The 23,017-nt window shown below is 31.4% G+C and overlaps 2 protein-coding genes across 2 annotated transcripts in view; both read left to right on the top strand.

The window, feature by feature from the left end:
• Positions 1-317: 317 nt before the first annotated feature.
• LOC139486736 (uncharacterized) lies at positions 318-4,370 on the top strand. Its single transcript, XM_071271666.1, has 4 exons — positions 318-494; positions 1,166-1,332; positions 2,168-2,382; positions 3,368-4,370. The coding sequence occupies exons 1-4, from the start codon at positions 365-367 to the stop codon at positions 3,513-3,515; spliced, it is 660 nt and encodes a 219-aa protein (XP_071127767.1). The 5' UTR covers positions 318-364; the 3' UTR covers positions 3,516-4,370.
• A 4,754-nt stretch (positions 4,371-9,124) lies between these two features.
• Positions 9,125-23,017, top strand: part of LOC139484724 (structure-specific endonuclease subunit SLX4-like) — a 29,617-nt gene continuing 15,724 nt past the window's right edge. Inside the window, exons 1-10 of the mRNA XM_071268616.1 lie at positions 9,125-9,320; positions 12,953-13,934; positions 14,805-14,956; positions 15,334-15,441; positions 15,973-16,109; positions 19,026-19,097; positions 19,836-19,934; positions 20,282-20,372; positions 21,134-21,217; positions 21,933-22,139. Of these exons, the coding sequence (XP_071124717.1) occupies positions 13,334-13,934; positions 14,805-14,956; positions 15,334-15,441; positions 15,973-16,109; positions 19,026-19,097; positions 19,836-19,934; positions 20,282-20,372; positions 21,134-21,217; positions 21,933-22,139 (1,551 nt within the window). The 5' untranslated portion in view covers positions 9,125-9,320; positions 12,953-13,333. The remainder of the gene's footprint in view (positions 9,321-12,952; positions 13,935-14,804; positions 14,957-15,333; positions 15,442-15,972; positions 16,110-19,025; positions 19,098-19,835; positions 19,935-20,281; positions 20,373-21,133; positions 21,218-21,932; positions 22,140-23,017) is intronic.

Here is a 23,017-nt window from a genome sequence, read left to right as displayed (position 1 = left end):
TGTTTTATACCTGGGATATGTTTGCATGCATTGTTTAATCAATAAAATGTACATATACATATACATACACATTTGTTTAATAGTTATGAAACATCTTTTTACTGCATAATTTACAAATTGCCACAGGACACAAAGATAACAAACAACATTATGTCGATTGTCAATGTACCCAAATATATAGCTGTCATTTGTTTTGATTGTAATTTTTTCTTTGTTTTTTTATGGAGATGACGAAGTAAATGCTAATTAATCAGCCGATTAATAACATAAAACTGTCTGAAAAACAAATGATTCATTGACATCATCATGATCATATAAAAACTTTCCTCACATATGAATACGTTGTTCACTTCAAAATATCAACATGAAGGCTTTATTTTTACTTTGTTCTTGTTTTGCCTTTTCTAATGCTTCTCTGTGGGATTTACTAACCAAAATAACGGGAACAAAAGGGCAATGCAGTACTGCTCCAAGCTTCAAAGATCCCTTGATTGGTAAGTATTGATTGTACACATGCAACTTGAAAGGTTGCTATGCTGAAAGTTATATATTTAAACGTGAAAAGTTGTAATGCTGAAAGTTATACATTTAAAACTATAACTTGCTTGGCTAAGAGTGCAGGATGATGCCGATAACGGACCGGATCAACTAACAGTAGTGGTGCATATGGAGCTTGCTGTTTAAATCCGACTCTGTATCTGTGTATATTAAATACAAAGATTGGTATTTGCATACCTCATTTACATGCTATCGTTCTGAATGCGCATGTAATATTTGTCAATGGACACTGAACAGTTAAATATTATCAATACAATTAAGCTATATATATGTAGAAGATACTGTCGGAATTTCCTTGGTTTGCTGAAACTAGGCGACAGAGTAAATATATTTTTCGATGAAACTATACAGACCCAATATTGTGTAATTTAAATAGTATGTGTTAAGACCCATGTCTAGTGTTATCAAATCATCAAATCACAGATTTCATAATCGAAATGATTTTCATTGTGCCTACAAACCTTGTGTTCAACTTTGATAATCGAAATAACTGAAATGTTTTCGTTGTTCATAGCTATATGCCAAATTTGTGATAATCAAAATTTATTTTTCTTGGTAGCTACATATTGAATATGTAATAATCCAAAGCGTGTTTTTAATGTTACAGCTACAGATCCTATGTGTGAGGCCAAAGCAGATTTGGGAGACTGTACTTTCTATGATTGTTTCGAAGACAGATATTCCTGTGGACTATGTGGCTTTCCTAAAACATATGACCTATACAACTGTGAAAAAATGCATATGCCTTTGTATTTAGATAGTTTTACTCCACAGGTTAGTGAATATAATTAATTTACAATGTTAAAACTTTACTTTAAGAATACTTGGTTGTGTAAAATCAAACCAGGCTTAATAGGAAATTATTTGCTTATTCAATTCGTTTTGGCGTTAGATTATTTGAAATTTTCAGTTTTCTTTTTTCATGGATCCGAGTCTTATATAGAGACCATTTTAAGCGTACGGAAAATAATTATTTCAGTGTTTTAAGCAATTTCATCATCCGTGTATTCCTTTTATGGGCAATTAAAAGTCCTTATTTTCAATTAAGTGTCGATTTTTGTCATCATTTTTCGCAAAAGAAATTTGATCTCCTTTCCAATAACTGTCTGTTTATATTTTGACATCTTAAGATTTTTTTTAACCATATGCACTCTCGTTGCAAGTTAATATTTTTCATGGGATAATGGGATGACAGTCATAGGCGGATCCAGGGGGGGGGGGGGGCCTGGGGGGCCCGCCCCCCCCCCCTTTTCGTGGGAAAAATTTGGTTGATTATATAGGGAATCATTGAAGCATGACTGGAGCACCCCCCCCCCCCCCTTTTAGGAAAAGTTCTGGATCCGCCACTGACAGTTTTTCATAAGAAACATGATCTTTTGCGATAGATTTCAAATCAAACTTTAGATCGTTACTCGTGTCGGTTAGTATATGTCTTCTGCACTATAGATCACTATGGGTTACTTGGGTCTACATGACTGTACTAAATGTATGCCAAAGTTTCCTTATACACAAGTAGTTCGTTTAATTTTCTCATGTTGTTAAAAGCGATAAAATATTACTGATTTAAAGTTCTGTTGTACAATCTGTAACATAAAATGTTGTATTTTAGGGACAGCAGTTTGTATTAGACGCTGGTAAGTGTCTGACACTGTTTATGAAATCTTTATACCGACTGGACAGACTAAGTTGTGATGTGGTCAAACATCAAATGGAGGAAAAAGTAACAGAATGTTTCATCAGCAGTGGTTTTTGTGATATTTTGATGGAGAACAGAAACGCATTGTGGTCTGTCTACAATGTTAAGAAAATCCTCAAAAATCCAAAGTGAGTATGCGTGCACGTGTCTTGTCGCGTGTTTGTTTCAAAATAAATGTTTATTTGCCTGTTAATTTCAAATTTACTGGTATTGGAATTTTGTACACAAGTTACATTGGTTATGCACAATATGGGTTTTTTTCTGAATGGACTGTTTGTGACATTAATGTACTAGCATGAGATCTGTTTTTAGGTGTGGATTTAGGATTTTGAAAAAAAGAGGGACTTGTGAGGCAATTTTTTGAATGGGAACTGGGAATAATTATATGTATATTTCTCATATATTGAGGTCCATGATGGGACTAAAATTAGTCTATAACTTTAAGAGTGTATTGAAAAGTTACAATTCGATTAATTGTAACAGTTTATTGAAGCAGTTTTCAGTAAGATGAGCTAATGCTCTGTTCGCTTCTCGTTTCGTTTCTATAGTTGAGAAATTGCCCATTGTCCGTGAATGATGAAGATTCCATTATCCGTGAATGATGAACATGTTTTATTTTTGTCTTTCTTTCCCATGCTATAAAATTGATGAACTTCACGTTGTCCGTAAATGACAAAAAGATCTCATCATATGTTCTGTTTGACTTTTATACTATAGTCCAACAAATTTCATTGTCTGTGAATGAGTTATTTTTATGTGTATTTAACAGAATATCTTCTGTATACAGCTACTATAAAATAAGCTCTCAGCTAGTTATTACTCGGGATAATAATTGTTTATTTAGTATAAACTGAGTTGAATATTCTATACTTTGTATGTGAGAAAAATCATTTCCAACGACACAAGATAAAAATAGATAACAACAAATGTAATGAGATTTTTTTTTATCGTCATTGAAGACCTTTACTTTAAATGCTGGTGAATAATTAAAAGTGAGTGCTTCTTTTTGCAGTTTTACAGAGACTCAAAAGAAAACTGAAATTATAAGATATAGCTAACAATAAAGTATTACTTATTTTATCTTATTATAATGAATTATTTTTCTTTTACTAGAGTTGTCGGAGAAGTCATGGAAATTTCAAAGAACTGCAGCGAGCAGATTTCCACGTGGGCATTTGGACATCAAACTGATATTACCAAAACACAGACAAACATTAACTCTGGTTTATCTCAATTGATTAATGCATTTGGCAAGAAGTGAATATATCATTTTTAATTTAATTTCTTAGTAGTATTATTGTTTTTTTTCCCATTTTTTTCTAATAAAAATATAAAAGTGAAAAAAAAAAAATCTTGAAACATGAACATGATGAATATGTTTTCTTTTATAAATCACTTGTCCGTCAAATCAAGAGTTGTTTCGTTGACGCAGGAAGTAAATATTAGTTTTATAACTATTATCTATAATATCATACATAAAACCGTTAGTATATGCAATTAGGAAATAAGTGTTTAAGTTTATGGATGTCGACCAATTACGGTATGAAATTGAGTTCAAAACAAAAACTTATACAACTATTAGAATGGCATAGAAGCGTAAAATACCAACAGTCACTTTTAATGTGAAAAATTATAATTGGATTGACACCGACTAATCGATACTAAATAATAATATTGTTAAAAAACTACGAATTACGGTATGTCTGTAAAATGTGTAATAACGATCTTTTTGGTCCAAGACCAGATTCCAATTTGTATGCAAAAAAAATATGTTCATTATTTTGCAACCAAGGTATGAAATAAATTACCATTCACAATAAAAAAAAAAGATGTTGCAAGAATCTTTGTTATAAAATGTATAATCATTCTCTTTGAAACTAATATATATATGTATGTAAATTAAAAACTTTTTCTTTTATGGAGACAATTTGAAAACTTTATAAATTGTTGCCATTTAAATGTTAAAAAGTTTGGTTTGTGTGTATTAATAATTGTCTAATTGTCTTTTGATGTATGAGTGTTAACCGTATATATGTGTATATTTTGTTTGAGGGGCCAATGGAAATTAGACTAGTTCTAATTGAGTTAACCTCTTTAAATAAAGAATTTATAATGACTTTATATTATTGTTATACTTTGTTTTCATGAGATGAATTTGCCTCGGAAACAATATTATCAAATTGATTTTTCATGCAAATTCTTTTCGAAATGAAACAATTTGTCGTAAGAACGTTTAACAAGCTTGTTTTACATGTTTTACGACCATTTTAAAATAGTTACCTGGTATATTCATATCTTTTGTTATAATTTGTTCTTTTTAGAGCGACTCTTGTATGTTTTATGATGTTGTTTTATCAACTGTTTGTTAATAATAATAATAATACTTTATTTCCGTAAGCAAATACAGCTTATTGGATTTACACAATATAAATATCCAATAGATAATATACAGCATAATATAACATTTATACACAAATTATACAAATTAATGAAAGAATTAAGCGGAGTATGACATATATAAACATTTGAATAACTAACCATTACGTGCTTTTTCTGCCAAAAATAAATATTTTCCAAGGTTGTTTAGCTCTTTGACATTTCTTACAGATAACAGTTGTACTAATTTAAAAGTAGATGGTCTCTTATAGTAATAACTCTTTATATATTTACATCTGATGTCGTTATATTTATCACATTCTAAAATAAAATGATATTCATCTTCAATAGCATTTTTATTACACATACTACACAAACGTTGTAGCTTTTATATAATGAAGAGGTGAGACTTAAATAAAATATTGTCTTGTCTTGTCTTGTCTTGTCCATTCTCAGCACTTAAATTAAGATCAGCAAGACAAGATTTACAAATACGTCAATAAGATTGTAATCGTCTAACAACTTTTATTTGAGTATCTACCCATTAATGACGATCTTTAGCTTATATGGCCCAATGTGCCAAATCTAACCAAACTTATTGGGGTTTCTATTTTTTTTAAATGTGTCCAATGACTGTTCCTTCCAACAAACATGAGCACCATGGCTAAAAATATAACAAAGGGATAATTAAAATGCTCTCTAGCATGCAGGGGCAAGACAAGATCAACAATTAAATAGCCATAATGGATGAAACCTTCATTCGACTCGTTATTTGATGTTTGTCATTAAATGATATTTGTTACGTATTTTTATGCATTTTTGCCTGTTATCTTGATAACATGACTGAAATTGTCAGTTACATTTTTGCCATTGTTGAATATGCAGTTGAGCGACATAGGCTCTTTAGAAGATTGGAGCTATTAATTTTCTCCTTGATAATATTTATGTACGTTTCGGCAATAAAGTTTACCGATATGTTGTAGGTTTTCCTATGGGCATCAGTTGCGCTCCTTTATTCTCATTACTTCATTGTTCTTGTCCTATTATAAATCACAGTTTATGACCCGGCAAACTCAGCACAGACACTTCTTCTTCAATGAGTCTAGCGATCCTTCGGAAAGTTATTGAAAATTATTCACCAGACGTCGACTATAAAATTTGTTTATAATTAACAAGGAAACTAGAAAAAAAGAAACAAAATCAAACATCAAATAATTTATGTACATTTGAAAAAACAACATTTAAATTTTCTACTATATACATTTGATTACAATAATAGCTAGTGATAGAAAATAGGGATGCGAGCAGATTCTGAGATCATACTCTTGTACTGCACGACACTATTTGTTGTTGCAGATAACTCCAGTCCATAACTTTGCGTGGATAAAATTCTTTATAACTGTCTTAAAAGATGTTTGTATTTGTCTAAATAAGTGTGGATTGCTTTGTCAGGTTCTATATTGTCTAACTCGTAAGGTAAAATGTAGGGACAGCAACAATTTTGAATGTAGTTTTGTAAAAGAACAAAACAAGTCTGTACCTTAAACGCCTAATTTCAAGTTGGTATCAGTTTAAGTCTGTCGCCATTTCAGTAACAGGTCATGTGTTATAGAAGCGGTTGCTTGTGAAGCGGGCTGCACTTTTGTAACTTTTTTTCAATTTGTGAAATTTGATACGGATCCCAAATAGTTGAGCAGTAAATGAGCTTTTTCAAATGCTTAATATTTGACTATATGTGAGGCTATTGGTGTGCTTTAGATGTCATATTATCAATATGTTTATCTCATTTTTAGTTTAATTGAAGAGTTAAATCGTAATATTTTGTAGAGTCAACTTTTTCGAGAGAGTGATTGTGTAATTTTTAAGAGAAGTCTAAGAGTTTTCGTGTTTGTATTACACACATGAGAATGTGCATTTATCAGGGTGAAAATGCATGAGCCAGCAAGTAAGACTGTTTTACTCATGATAATGTGCATTTATCAGGGTGAAAATGCATGAGCCAGCATGCAAGACTGTTTTATAAATGTTACATCACACTGATGTTTCTTAATTTAATAGTAAGTCTACAATTAGACATCTTATTGTACATCGTGACCATGTCCTAAATATAGTAGGCCACTCAGTGTATAACAATACATGGTTTCCATCCACAGGCACTTGTTTCTGAAAAAAATACTATATATCTTAATATAACAATATATAAAGGTATATAGGAAAAACCAATTCTGAGACAAATGCCTGTATTTCAATCCCGTATCTCAATAAAGTGCTAAGTAGCCCTCCCGGAGCACCTGAGATCACCCCTAGTTTTTGGTGGGGTTCGAGTTGCTTATTCTTTAGTTTTCTATGTTGTGTCATGTGTTCTATTGTTTGTCTGTTTGTCTTTTTTCATTTTTAGCCAGGCGCTGTCAGTTTATTTTCGATTTATGAGTTTGACTGTCCCTCCGATATATTTCGTCCCTCTTTAAGGGGTATATCTACCCACTCCCAAAAAAATCTCATAGCCTTAATTATGTTTAGCAGCATTTATACATGAAAATTCCATAGTACTCCAAATAGAGGCACCATAGTCAATCACAGACCATAGAATTGAATTGATGACAGAGTTTGTTATTTTGCAACCAAAATCTGCCATGAAGTACTTTTTAAGAGAAAGTGTATTTTATACGGCTGACTCGTAATAAGTTTATAATATAATGTTGTTTGCTTATTGTGTAATTGTAACGTTTTTAATATTATAGTGTTTTTAAATGATAAGATATATTGATATATGTTATAGATTTAATATAAAAGTATTTTCCTGTGTGTTTTACAGTCTCTCATCGCTCTTTTTACAGTGGCTCTTTTATGATGAATATATCTGTTAATATTTGATTGTGTTTTATATCAAAGGTTTTAAAGAGGTGAGACTCTAATAAATTATATGTTGTTGTATCAATCAATTGTCGAATACGATACATGAATGAGTATTTTAAAGACAAAATTATACATACATGTGATATGATAAACTTGAAACAAATTGTCGCAAATGACCGTATGAGATTTTCAGGTATATTGGCACCCTGATCAAAATGTGAGTCTTTTTAAAAAAAAATTATTTACATTATAGTTTGTCTTTCTTTACCATTTTATATTTGAGTGTAGAAATTTTCATAAGTGGGGCCCATTGAATTACTAAGAGGGGCCCCGTTCCAGTCATGTTTCAGTTATTCCCTATATAATTGAAGATAATCCTTGTAAACTTTTAGAAAAATTATTTGATTCATTAGTAAGCCCCATATTGCTGTATTGTAGTGGGTTTGGGGTGTTTTTGATAATTCGGTGGACAATTCTTGTATTAAGTTATTTGATCATATTTTAAGGTCTGAAAACACACTTGTATCCATAGTTTTTCTGGCAACTGAAAAAATAACCCCTGGACAAGGAAACTTTATTCTATTTTAAACAAGGCCACAATTAAAAAAATTTTGGTTTGCCCAAACCCTACTGACCCAAAGGTTGAGACAGTGGGTAGGTCAAGTAGGCATTTTCTTTTTTTTTCAAAAAGAGAAATTGAAGTATCGAGTGTTTATTAGTCTTCATAATCTGATTAAAAAAAAATGTCTTCAAATCAGGACAATAAAAGAATTTGAGTAGGCAGCCCTTTTCTGGGTAGGTAGCGTTTGGGCAAACAAACCTATTCTTTTTTATGGCCCAATCTAGGATTTTCAAACCTAGCTGGGGGAAACTTTTCTATTAAACAATATCTACCAAGTATTAAACAACGAGTGATTGATCAGTGCACACAGGATCAATCATCAAAAATTCAAGATTCATCAAAACTAAAATTTTACCAACAATTTCATAATTCAAATCAGCGTAGTTCTTATGTTGATGTTCTAAGTAATAGATTAGAAAGGTGATCTGTGTGTAAAATTAGATTGAGTGCACACAATCTTGCTATTGAAAAAGGGCGATATTTAGGTTTACCCACCGATGAACGAGTTTGTAATGTATGTAAATCAGCTGAGGTAGAAGATGAAAATCACTTTTTACTGAAATGAGAAAGTTTTTTCCAACTATAGAATTAACTTTAAAAATATAATATTAAATATACTTTCTGCATGTTGTAGTGAAAATCAGCTAAATATTAATAGTTGCATTAATAGTAATTCTTTAAAAGTCCTGAAAGTGACTAGTTCTTATATATATAAATGTCTGGTGTATAGAAACGAGATTTTAGCTTCCTAATTATAACATATTTAACTACTAGTATCATGCTGTATTCGTTGTTGTAATGCACTGAAATATGGCCTTTGCCAATTATTGTAATTGTGTTTGTGCCAATAAAATATTTGTATGAATCAACCAACTTTTCTCAGAAAATGGGGGACCCGGCCCCCTAAAAAACCCCCATCTAAATCCGCCTCTGTCCTTAAGGGTCGTAGATAATTTGGCCAATTCGTGAATCTTGAATCAAATATTGGTCCGAGATGTCGTTGGTCCGAGTTGTCCAAATTCCGCATGTAACGACCTTGCAAAGATGGCAGCCTCCACAAAAACATGAAAATTATAAAAATAAGTGCATTGATATGGACGGGCAAGAAATAAAGCGATCAAAATATATGCGGGGAACAGCAGCTTATAAATTTCGAAACAGATTCGTATTCGGAGTTGTTGCTTTTGGCCTGGGATTAGGAGCTGTAATGAAGTAAGAAAATCAACCATAATCACATCTAAAATTTTTAAAAAATTTGATGTTGATATAATATGATTGCCATTGCGATAACTTGAACTTTTCCACAAGAGACCAAAATGACAAAGAAATTTTAAACAACTTAAGATCCCGGAAGTCCTTCAACAATGAACAAAGCCCTAGGCCTAGCGCATACTCATCTTAAAAAGCCGTACAGACCCCAACATGCCCAAAATGACAAATTGATAACATTATATCAAAATTTACTCTGAGTATGTACACAATTGTGCATCTGGAAAGTTTAAATAATTATGATGTCTTGGAACTTAGGAAGGTTATTTTAGATTTTTGCATTGACACCTTTTATGTCAATGTTGGATAAAAAAAGTCAAATGGCAAAAATACCCACAGCAGATTGGATGCTTTTCTGGACTTCAATGTAAGCATGCCCTAGATAAATAAAATTCAAATATATTTTATGTTTTGGAAAATAAAAATGTAAGAACTTTTCTGGATTTACAAAATTTGGACAAATTATATTTATACCTTAAATACTTTAGTCTTTAGTCTTTAGAAGTGTCAACTTGACACTATAATCTCTATCTGTAATTTCGATCACTCTGGTAATTTTATGTCTCTATTGTATTAAACTCATTAGTACATTTGTATTTATGATGTGGCACTGCAGAGAAACTAACTAAATAATTAAATAATTAATTAAAAAAAAAAAAAATAAAATAAAATAATTAACCCTTATAAAACCTGAACTATCTATTTTGTGAACCTTCCAGTATCTTTAATAAAAACCCCTAACAAATCTTGAATATCTTCTATGTGATGTTTGTAATTATCATTTTCTGTTGTTGCTAATAGTACTTCTGATTCAAGTGTTAGTTTTGATGTTATGAAATAGAGTGCAGAGCGGAGTTTTTCTCTAGCCTCCTCATAATTTTCACAATCCAGAAGATAATGGTCAACTGTTTCTATTTGTCCACAGCTGCATTTGTCGATGAGTGCTGGGCATATCATTGATTTATATGAATTTAAATTGCAATATCCTGTTCTTAAACTAGTAATTATTCTATATATTTCAGTTGACGGTTTGTCTTTTGGAATTGTATTCTTAACATTTTGTTGAAAGGGATAATATCTCCTTCCTTTTTCACTGGTGTCCCATCTGTTTTGCCATTTTAACATAACACTGTCTTTAGCTCCTTTTTGTATATCTTGTTTAGTAAATAATGGAATACTTTGTATTTTTTCTGCCTCCATGTACAGTGCACTGCTCAGTTGGTTACATCATTAGTTGGATCCCCTCTCCATGGCTGTTGCAGCGCTGTCCACGACAATCTCCAGGGGGTACATGGACTGAGTTAATAATCCTCCACTAGGAACCAGCTACATGTACATTCTCTTCTCTCTTCCTCCATACCCAACCAAAAGCTTCCTCTACCTGTTTCTCAACTTTTCCAACCAAGCTTCTTCTTACTGGTCCAGTTAGTCCTAGGGACCCCTGAAGGCTCTCCAAAATGTTTGAGAAACAAAGTCTGTACAGCCTTCCTTCACTGGAAAATACCATGTCCTCCAATTCTTCTTGTTGATGTCTGTTACCAATTCCTGATACATCTACCTCCACTGGGAAAGACCATGTCCTCCAATTCTTCTTGTTGATGTCTGTTTCCAATTCCTGATACATGGCAAGCTTTCTCTTATGGGCTTCTTCTAGTCTTGTTTTCCATGGCACTGTAAGCTCTACAAGAATGACCTGTCTGTTGATTCTGGACCACAGCACTATGTACGTCTAGTCAGAGGGTTGTTGTTAAAATCTCTCTTTGGAAGGTGGTCTTTCTCCCAACTTTGGCTTGCAATTTTACTGGATTTTACAGAATTTTGAAAAATTAAAGAATTCTCTTCAGAAAAAAAAATATATATATATATATGTTGTATACAAGTTGTAATGATGTGCAAATTATAATTTGTACAGATTTTTTGTACAAATTATTAGTGTTTAATGAATTGCTTAACACAAATGGATAATGCAAACACAATTTTTTGTTTCGCATATTAAATTCTTTAAATTCCTGTCATGCTTCCACAACTACATGTACACGATACAGTCAAATACTGAGCATTCGATATGTATACACACACATTTTAAGAACACAAAAAGACTTTTTATGAATATGATTTTGGTATAAACAATGATATAAAAAGAGAAAAATAAAAGTAGAATTTATACCATTCTGTTATCCTTATTTCCAGTTTGACGACAAGGAGAATAGCATCAATTGTTAGTTTGAAGTATAAAATTTTAATTTAAGACATTAAACTGGTTCATTTAATAAGATAAACTTTTATGACCTGGTTCATAATGTTATGTGTCAAAAAAACCTCTAACTTGTACAAGAACCCTGTACAAATAATAAATCGTACAAACTTAACATCTTGTACAGAACTGTTCTGAAACACAAGAAGAACATATATATATATATATATATATATATATCATTGGCCGCCCTTTGACTGTTTTCTGTTCTTAAGTTGGGTTGTCCCAAGTCAGGAGCCTCTGATCTTTGTTAGTCTTGTATTATTTTTATTTTAGTTTCTTGTGTACAATTTGGAAATTACTATGGCGTTCATTATCACTGAATAGTATATATTTGTTTAGGGGCCAGCTGAAGGACGCCTCTGGGTGCGGGAATTCCTCGTTACATTGAAGACCTGTTGGTGACCTTCTGCTGTTGTTTTTTCTATGGTCGGGTTGTTGTCTCTTTGATACATTCCCCATTTCCATTCTCAATTTTATTGTTGTCTCTTTGACACATTTCCCATTTTCATTCTCAATTTTACACATGCAGTTTAAAAATTAAATATAACATTAATGCTTAGAGCTGTTAAGCATGATAAGGATAACAACATACTTTCATAAAAATAGAAAATAAAACTGAAAACAACACGCTCTATAAATTTCATGCGTCTGAAGCCCTTTTCTGGATTCACCTTCATCATATGTTCATCAGGAATGCTCAAAGCAAAATTTTCAAAACCCAACGATTTATAAGAATCAAAATAAAAATGCTCAAAACATGCAAAAATAGCCAAATCTATCATAATAACATATATGCACTAAATATATAAACTAAGTGTAATTTTCAAAATCAGCAGATCATTCTAAATGGCATCACAAAATTAAACATAAACTACATCATTTTTTTGTACATGTACATGTACATGTTTCAATAAATGAATCTTCAGGCATAGCATTCGTATGACATGTACATGTACATGATGTATGAGCTGTCATCATGACCTTTTCATTTAGAAAATAATTGTGAAAACGGCTGGTTTGCATTTTATTTGGCAGCTTATTTCATAATGTAGAGGCATAGTATCTAAAACTGTTCTCATTTTGTTTACTTCAAAAAAGATCTGACAGTGGATTTACAATTGAAATATTTGCCATTCCGCTCGACCTTTTAAAACATGTTCGGGAAAACTACACACTACATATTTCACATTCCGCTCAACCTTTTAAAACATGTTTTCGGGAAAACTACATGCTACATATTTCACAGGGTTATTGTCTTATATCATCATTTCATTTCTCACTCCCAGAGAATGGTAATAATTATGTTTATCCATTTCAGTTATTTTGTGGATGTAGAAAAATCTAGGCTGTTCGTTCAGATAAAGAAAAACCAGGAATGGAGGGATGAAACACTAAGAAGACAACAACAAATAAGTCAGTTAAAAGCTCTTGAGAAATCAAGGGATAAAAAAACAATCAAATCTGTCTAAAATCTAAAATTGTGTTGATTAGTAAACAAACTTTTTGACTTACATTTGACTTTCATATCTATAGAGATTGTAATAGATGATTATATGAATTGTTTTTGTTAGTTTATATTTTGGATTAGGTGTGGATGATGAGAAAAACATTTAACACATGTGTGTCTTACTTTTCTGTGAAATTTTGTTATTTTGTTATTTGAAAAAATAAAAATTAGCACACTATCAATCTTTTAACAATGAGTACCTCTGGTGAAATTTCAAAAAGCCAGAAAACCAAACTTTCTCTTCAGAGGAAGGTTAACAAACCATGCACAGATCTTGTAGAAATTATAAAACAACCCTCTTTGAATGAAACCTGTGAATTCAGATCTGTAGAAAAGATGCAAAAGTTCTTTAGCAGTAGTGAATCTCAAAGTAAGGAAGATGGGATGAGAAAAGGAAAGTCAACAAGGAGAAATTTAATCAATAAAAATTCTGCCAAAGCCCCCAAAAATGAAAAATCTAAAAAGAAAGTTCAGATCAAAACTGAAATGTTAAAAGATACTGAGAGCTCTAATGCAGTGCTTTTAAATCAACCATCTTGTTCAACGTTAAATAACAAAGTTACAGAGGACTTGGAGGATACTGTAAAAATTGAAAATAAGATTGAGAAAACTAAAAACCAAAATGAGGCTGATGAATCAAATGTAATTGAGATAGATTGTGAAGAGGATGACAAACCAGGAAGTATAGGGAAATGTTTGGTGTGTGGTAAAGACGACATAGATTCCCAAGACATGGCTACTCATCTTCAAACTTGTCTCAAATCAAGGTTTCAAAGAGGAAAAACTCAAGCAGGTACCGGTACTTCATTAAATCTGCAAGTTTAACTTTAACCAATCATGCATGTGCATATAAATGTTTGACCAATCACACAGGTACAAAAAACTGTACATATCTAGTGTAAAAACTTAAAGAGATGGGGAGGTTACACACAAACTAATAGTACACACATGAAAATACTATAGTACTTGTACTAGTAGTTTTGGTGTATATATATTATAAGTTGCTTGTCAGAACAGAAAAAAAAAATTCTTTTGAAGCAGTTTAAGCAGGCCACTTATATCTATTTAGAAACTGAAACATATTTAAAGGCTAGAATATAAAATTGAGAATGGAAATGGGGAATGTGCCAAAGAGACAACAACTGGACCAAAGAGCAGATAACAGCCAAAGGCCACCAATAGGTATTCAATGCTGCGTGAAAAGCCCGCAAAAAATAGAAGCATGGTTGTATAAATGACTAAATCACTGGTGAAATGCTTTGGAAAAGCTGTATTGATGACAGTAGCTCAGACTCAAAAATTTATACACATACATGTACACTTGAGGGTTTTTTTTGCTTACATTTATTGTGTTGCTTAATTATAGCATTCATCAATCCGTTAAAGAGACCGTATATACTAGTAATGAGAAAATTTGTGTTTTTAAGTGAAATGTGATAATAGTTTGCATTAAAGAAAGTGAATCAAGTCCCATTCACAACCCATTCTATGGAATAATCTAGGATTTTAAACAGAATAGCTGTTACAGAATGATTTGATATACTGTTAAAGTATATAATAATTTTGAATAGAAAATATTTATATATAGTTTTGTTATGTTTGTAATTCAGTGATGTTGGAAGGTCTTTATAAAAGATATTAATTTATCTTATTTGCTTTAAAGAATCAGAAGACAAGGTTGCTGGACAGGAAGTAAAACCAGCTGATCCTAAAGTAGAACAAGAGGAATGTTTCTTTTGTCAGATATGTCAGAAAGATTTGTCTAAGATGAATTCACATAGACGCACCCAACATCTAAATAAGTGTATTGATAAGGTAAGGTATAACTACATTCATATGGCAGGGTTTTGACTTGTTTAAGGAGATTAGTTGTAGGTCATATGATATTTAGAAGGTTTTTTAGGGGACCCAGGCCACCCTTTTCTGGGAAAAAAATGGTTTATTAGATAGGGAACCGCTGAAGCATGACTGGAGAAGGCCCCCTCTTAGGCAGTCAGTGGGCCCCCACTTATGAAAAATTCTGGATCCGCCACTGATTTTTGATAGACCGCAAAGAATATCTCCCCAAATACTTTCAAAATTTCAAACAAAATTACAGTTGAAGAAAAAAGTAATTGTAAAACAAGAGAATCACTATTTCTACATAAATATAGTCTGAATATATGGTAAATTGTATTTATTTTATATTGCAGGATGAAGAGGAACAGAATATAAAAGATTTAGAGAAAAAAGCTTTAGAACATGCTAAAACTGCAGTACTGGATTGTCCTATGTGTGGTAAACCTTGTAAAACTGAAAATGTAAGTCTTCTGTAAGAGTAAATAAGATGATGGTTATTCATACATAATGAGATGAATATAATTTGGTGGTTTATATCCAGTGACAAATATTACATGCATATCAAGACTAAGAAACATGTATATGTGATTTAAATTTGAATCTGCTTTTTTCTAGTCCTATTTTCCAACAAAAACAAAAATGAAGATTTGTCATCAATCTACAATAATTATATGGACTGTCAAATCACTCATTTTCAAAAACCAACAAAATTAGACAGCTTCACAAACAAAACTTTGTCTTTTGGAATGTTTTAATTGTCCACTTTGGGTGAAGTAGTACACAAATTAACATGATCTGAAGATCCATCTCTGGTTTTAAATTTTCAATATTGGAGGGACAATTTCTGAATATGATTATGAAAAGACAATTTTAGTATCAGGTGAACTATAACTTACTTTAAAAAAAATCCAACTTAAAGTGTTTTGAATGATGTCATGATTAATTCTGTATATTTATTGTGTTTATCTCACGGGGACAATATTTTTCAACAGGCCAGGAAAGTACATGTAAAGAAATGTGGCCTGCAACTGAAAGTATCAACAGATCAGGTGTTAAAACTGATGAAGAAACAGGAGGAGGAACACCAGATGTTAATAGCAGCTGGTATCCTGCCCAAATCTACTCTAAGGTAATAGCTCTATGAGGTAGATATTTACATGGACACTAGATATTAAAAGCAGTTTTTTAGGTAGCATGTCTATGAAATTCATTGTTGCAACTTTAGTCTATAGATATAGGAAGATGTGGTGTGAGTGCCAATGAGACAACTCTCCATTCAAATAACAATTTAAAAAGGTAAACCATTATAGGTCAATGTACGGCCTTCAACACGGAGCCTTGGCTCACACCGAACAACAAGCTATAAGGCCAACCTTAAAAATATGTTTGTTTGCAGTTTTCCGACTGTACCTTCAGACTGAAGGGTCGGTAGGTAGGAAAAATATTTTATTTTATCAGCCAAAATACAGTTTAAACAAGCAGTTACACTAAACCAAGTTTCGTGTGAAGAAAAAAAACACATTTTAAAACAACAAACACTGGACTTACTGAAAACCAACATCAAATGAACAGGCATTTTCAGATAAAAAACTTTTTAACCAAAACTGAAACTTTAACATAGTGTCATTATCCAATTTATGACATACAATATGGTATAATTATTAAATACCGGAACACTTATAAACAAGGAATGTCATTATGACTAGAACTGTTTTAAAGAAATATATTCAGACTTGTATGCTTCTTGACTAGAATGTTTTCATGAGTAGAGTATTTTCATCAGAAAAATGTAGATTTTAAAGATTAATAAGACAATGTATTAAAGAGTGTATTTTTAATAAAAAAAAATAACCATTGAATCTTCCTCAATTGAAAAAAAGGCAACTTGAAAAAAAAGTATTAAGACATTCAACTGTTTTCATATTTCTAACAATATTTAATTATATGTGATAAGGTTATATTTTTGCCAGGCTTTAATGAAAACCAAAGAAATCTAAAGTTTGGGGTGAAATCCATAGCACCCCATTAAAAGTAAATGGTCTGTACTGAAATGTTTTTAATGCATAAAAAAAATTGGCAGCATAGCTCCTCAGGACATGTTTTAATTGAATTCACACAGGCCACACAGTTTGGGTATATTTAATATTGTAAGAAAGAGAATAATTGCAATGAGTGGGGCAGCCCCCTTACCCTAAAGGAGCATACTCATTGCAATCGAAGAAAGATTTAATATAGAGAGAGTATATTTATTTTTCAAGCTAACCATTCATTTTCTCTACATCCTCGTGTAGTTAGGGTTGCTTCTTATTGATTTGGCATGATCTATATCCATTAACATTTCAAATGAGCCCTTCCTCCGTACAGGCGTGTTTACAGATATCCATGAAGATTTATGTCACGGAGGAGTGGTTTCATCTTTGTCGTCTTCACAACGATTTGTAGAAAATATGCCATACTTCAAGCTGCTGTCGAATTATTTAACCACTGAAATTGGTTCCATCAAGTCAGGCTCCACAGATTCTGTACCCCGCTCCCGATTTGTTTGAGACAGAATGGTTATCGTGTCAGTTATGAATATCCGCTGCATCATCGTCAATGATATCATCACACATCATTACATGTGCCTGAATCTGTATAAACAGTTTACTAATAAACTTTTTTGTTTGTTATTTGTCTTAAAATTGACACGAGACGACAGCGTAAAGTACTCCTCCTTGACTTCATGGATACCTGTAAACAATTTCCATGTGCTTTATCATTAAATGGTCACATGAACGCTTGACGGGAAGCTAAGAAAAACCAAACTTGAAATGCGTAATTGACCCAGACTTAAATCATTTCCGGAAAGGACCCAAAGTTCCGGATCGCGTCAATAGAAGTATTAAAAAAAATTTCTTCAAATATAAAGCAATTAAATTTTCACAGTCGGGAGGATTTTCAAGGGTCGGTCAGTAAACTGCAAACAAACAATATTTTAATTTAAGCCTAAAGGGCCCCAAAATGACTAGTGTAAAACCATTCAACGGGAAAACCAATGGTCTAATCTATATAAAAAAATGAGAAACGAGAAACACGTACATGTATAAATTACATAAATAAACGACAACTACTGTTAAAACAATGCATTTTCAAAAAGAATACATTTAGCAAACATTTAGGTAGAATGAAATAATTATCTTCTAGAGACCAAATGATATAGATTTTAGCATTTATATGCCTTCAACATGAGCAAAACCCATACTCAATACTAAGCTATAAAAGACCTGACATAAAAACAAGAAAACCAAAACCAATGGCCTAAAATGTATGTACAATACAAGTAACCAAAAATCAGATATGAGAGACAGCTAACTATGAAAACCAATGAACTCCTGACTTGAAGTTTACTCAGAAATAAATATATAAAGAGGAGTACCAGGGTGCACTAGATTTTTGTCTCATGAAAACCAACTGTGGATTGAGCAAAAAATGTATTTTCATGAATTGTTAATTCCATGTTGCAATCAAATTTTGCATGTAATCTTAATTAAAGAATTAGACTGACGTGGAATAATAATAAACAGATTAATTGATGACAAACTAATATTTTAAGATATATAGATTCTTACACTGCAACAATTGTATTACAATATTTCTACACTCGAGACAGTTCAATTTTATTATTTAAAGTGCGAGGCTTGCCAAGCTTTTTAAATAATTAAAATTTAAATGTTGAGATTGGAGAAATATTGTAATACACTAGTTATAGTGTTGGAATCTGTTTCTCTAATGTTTTTAATCCTTCTTTTTCAAAGATTTTCAGAAACTTGTGTTCTTTATATGTGACATCATCAGGCATGGTCACCTTTTTTCATGACGTCACAATAGAAAAAATCAGTAGAAAACAAAACATTTTGACCTCATACTCAAATTTCGACTAATCATTTGCCGGGAACAGATATTTCACTAGTGAGGAGAAATATTTTTCTCACACCTATCAAGAAATGTGAAAATAGCACAAAAATTAGAAAAATATTAATAACACATTGTATGTTGTATATTTAAGTAAGCTGAAAGGTAAAGAAAGATCAAGTACAGTTTCAACTAAAACTAAAAAAACTCCAAAAGAGCCTAAAAGGTAAGATTTCCATATGATAGGATTAATGAGGAAAATATTTATTATTAGAAAGGATTGTTACAGAATTGATTTATTGGGGTGCCATGATTTTTGTTATTTTAATCTTTACACAGAGTGAATCAAATTGGTCGGAAAAAAATAGGGGGTTATGGACCATCTAAGCTCAAAATATTACTTTTAAACAGGTATGTGAAAGGGACCATTTTTCAATGAAATGATAGGGAAAATAGAGGTGTTGACATATTTTTGTCCAAATATCGAAAAAACTGTCTGTGACACTTGGTATAAAAAGCTGAAATATCACATCAAAGAATAAGCAATTAAAAAATATAGGTCACCGATAAGGAAAAAAAAATATTTTGCCTTTAAATCAAAAATTTTGGTGGGAAAATGGTGAAATTGGTTGAAATGTCATTTTTAGCCTTTCACAGATACACATAATAACGATAACATTTTTTTAAGTGACAAAAATACAATAATTTAACATTTTTAATCAATCAAAATATTAGTGAATTTATCAAAATAATAGTGAATTTACAACACAAAATTTTTGTGTACACGTAATATAATCTTGTTACTGCAATTGTAACAAATTCGTGAAGGAAGATGATAAATTAGATAAAGACTGCTAGTTTCTATTATTGCAGACTTGATACTGTCTTATTTTTGGTATCATTAAAAACATCCCAATAATTTTTTAAGTTTTCTTATTTAAAGTTTAACATATTCTATTTTTAGCCAGTTTGATGCAGACTTACAAATGGCCATGGCTATATCCATGTCAGAAAGTAAACCTGTGGACAAACCTGAACCAAAGAAAAACAAGAAAAAGAAAGGGTTGGTACATATATAACATTTTAAGGTTCAAAGCTATTTATGTGTACAGAAATTTTGTAAAGGTAAAGAACTGCAAGGCTGGGAAATATATCAATACCAAACTGTGTAAAACAAAAGTCTGCAAATTATGTAATTTAGGTGATATTCTTATTATTGTGAAAAAATTATAGACATCACAGGAATGAAAACATGTATGACTTTAAAAAAAATGTGTAAATAGATATTCATATTCATATTTTAAATTTTAAAGTGTTCAAATTTGATTAGATATACTTAGGTAGAATATTTCATAACTTCAATGGAATTTATGTACAATTTACCTGTTTTTTTTCAACGACCTTTTCTAGACCGGGAGATCCGACGATGTTAGTAGCTATGACAAAGGAGGAGAAGAAAAGAAGATTGTCAATGAGAGTTACGAATATGTTAGTTCCTGAGGTACATAAGTTAAAAACTTGTATAGTGTACTGTATATTCAGAAATTAATGAAAGTTTTAAATATTGCAACTCCTTTACCACTTGCAAGAATGGAAATTTAATTAATATGATTACAAAATGTTGATGAAGGGTTTGCGGAATTTGTAATTGCGAGTTTTAATTTTTGCAAACATCACAATAATTTCTCAATTTTCAGCATATAGTTGCATGAGTAGTAGAATTGAGAATGGAAATGGGGGACATGTCAAAGAGATAACAACCGACGAAAAACATATAACAGCCAAAGGCCACCAATAGATCTTCAACACAGTGAGAAAATCGTGCAAGTGGGCCTCAGCTGGCCCCTAAATAAAAAATGTGTACTAGTTTTGTGAAAATTGTCTGTATTCAAACATATGGACTGTTCAATTGTGGAGATTTAAAATTGAGAATGGAAATGGGGAAAGTGTCAAAGAGACAACAACCCGACCAAAGAACAGAAAAAAGTTAAAGGCCGCAATGGGTCTTCTATACAGTGAAAAAATCATGCAACATGAGGCATGCTACAGCTCACCCCTAAACAAAAATATTTACTGGTTCATTGATAATAGATGTCATGCTAAACTCTGAAATATATTAAAGAAACTTAAATTAAAATTCATTACAAGACTAACAAAGGCCAAATGCTCCTGACTTGGGACAGGCGCACAAATGCAAGAGGGTAAAACACAACAATATATGTTTTAATGTATTACACCACATTAATGTGTATCTTTATATAGGAAGAGGAATGTAGTGACATTGATCTAACACCAGAGTTTGCCAGGAGTGGTATAGAAGATAAATATCTTTCACAGACAGAACAGGTAGAAAGTTAAACATGTGCAATGTAACATTGTCCATGTTTTGTGTTAGATTTAGAGAAATAAGTCAAGCAATGTATACTCTTTTTAAATTCTGTTTTTAGTGTTAGATTTAGGGAAAAAGACCAAACAATGTATACTCTTTTTAAATTTATAGGGATAAGTTTAAGTGGAATTGTTACTTCATTTTGATCTACTTCTTTTATGTAAGGGCTTTTATTTATTTAATGTTGTGAATCAAAAAGTGTCATCAGTTGTGTCAATAACAACAAACAATTACAAATGTAAAATGAAGAATTCAGTCTTTGCATAATCTAATTAAAAATTGTTCACACAGAAAGTCCAAGTGACATTGTGTTTTCAGCGTTATGATTTGAATTTATTCAGATGAAGATAAAAAAAAAAAAGAAATGAGACAACAATCTAAAGGACATCTTGAAACCAACATATAATTAAAAGCATTTATATTGCCACAGTCTACAATACCTATGAAATGATTTACCGAGCCTTTATATTACATTAACATATAGATATGACCATAGTTATTGGGCCAGTTCTTTATTTAGAACAGGCACTAAAATATATTGTTTTTTTTCAAGGCCTAAACATTATTAGGTAAAACCTCCTTTATAGTTTATATTGCTATAGGAATTTGCACATATACTAAAGGGAGACAACTTTGAAATATTTAATATAAGATACTATTTTTTAATTCCAGATACCAAGCTTATGGAACAAATGTAGTTTACAGTCAGAAAATAAAGAAAATTGGAAAAAAGAAACTTATTATGTTGATTGTTTAGTCCCTCCTTTAGAGGTCAGCAAGGTCAAAGCAGGTTCAAAACTCAAAAGAATGTCTGAAATTCCAGGCAGGGATACTTCATTTCTACGACCAAAGACTCCAATAAAAACACCCGTTTCAAGGGTAAGTTAGTGAATGATTTTATCAGCTGGGAAGATAATGAAATAAGATATTTTCCAAATAAAAAATACAGAATAAACTTTTGTTACCATTAGTAAACATAAAAATGAAATATCAAAATGGGAAGAAAACCCTAAACAATTCTAAATTCATCAAAATAGCATGCATTTACTAGGAAAATGAAAAATAACACTTTATATATTTCATGCAACCAGAAGAGCTTTATGCACTGACTACTGAACTTATAATACAAGAAAAGACTAACACTCCACCAGCAATAGTAAAAACTTGTTTAAGATTAAGAAAATAAAACAAAATAAATATATTCTCAGATATTTTAAACATTAAGTATTCATGGTCAATTTTCACTGAAATTGTCAAGGGATAATATTCCTAAAATGCAAAAAAAACAACGTTATTTAAGAAAATAAATAAATTTAAATCTTAAAAAGTGTATTTATTAAATTGATGTCTATTTGCTGAAGTAGTTGATGGGTATTTTTTCAAACCTCCAGCGTCGGTATGGGCTTATGTGTTCACATATATTTCTCACTTTACATCTATGTTTAGTTTCTTAGATATAAAGAAAATTTAAATTATTTCTTGGAGTGAAAGTCTGGTGTCGGAAAATATGTACGGACAAATTGATTTTGTTTTGTTTATCATTTGCACATTTAGAAGATAACTATATTGTATTTTAAAAAGCTCTAATGGCATCAATTGGTGATTTTAAGGTTGCAAAGAAAGTTAACTGACGATGCGTCAAATCACCAATTGATGCTGTCATTAGCTTAAAATACAATATTCTTATATATCCATTCTAATTATACTGACCGAAAACAATGTCAAATCATATTCAAAATCTGTCATATGTTGCCTGC

Source organism: Mytilus edulis, chromosome 8 (assembly GCF_963676685.1).
Source record: "Mytilus edulis chromosome 8, xbMytEdul2.2, whole genome shotgun sequence".
Classification (NCBI taxonomy): Eukaryota; Metazoa; Mollusca; class Bivalvia; order Mytilida; family Mytilidae; genus Mytilus; species Mytilus edulis.
This window is presented reverse-complemented; position numbering and strand designations above follow the sequence as displayed.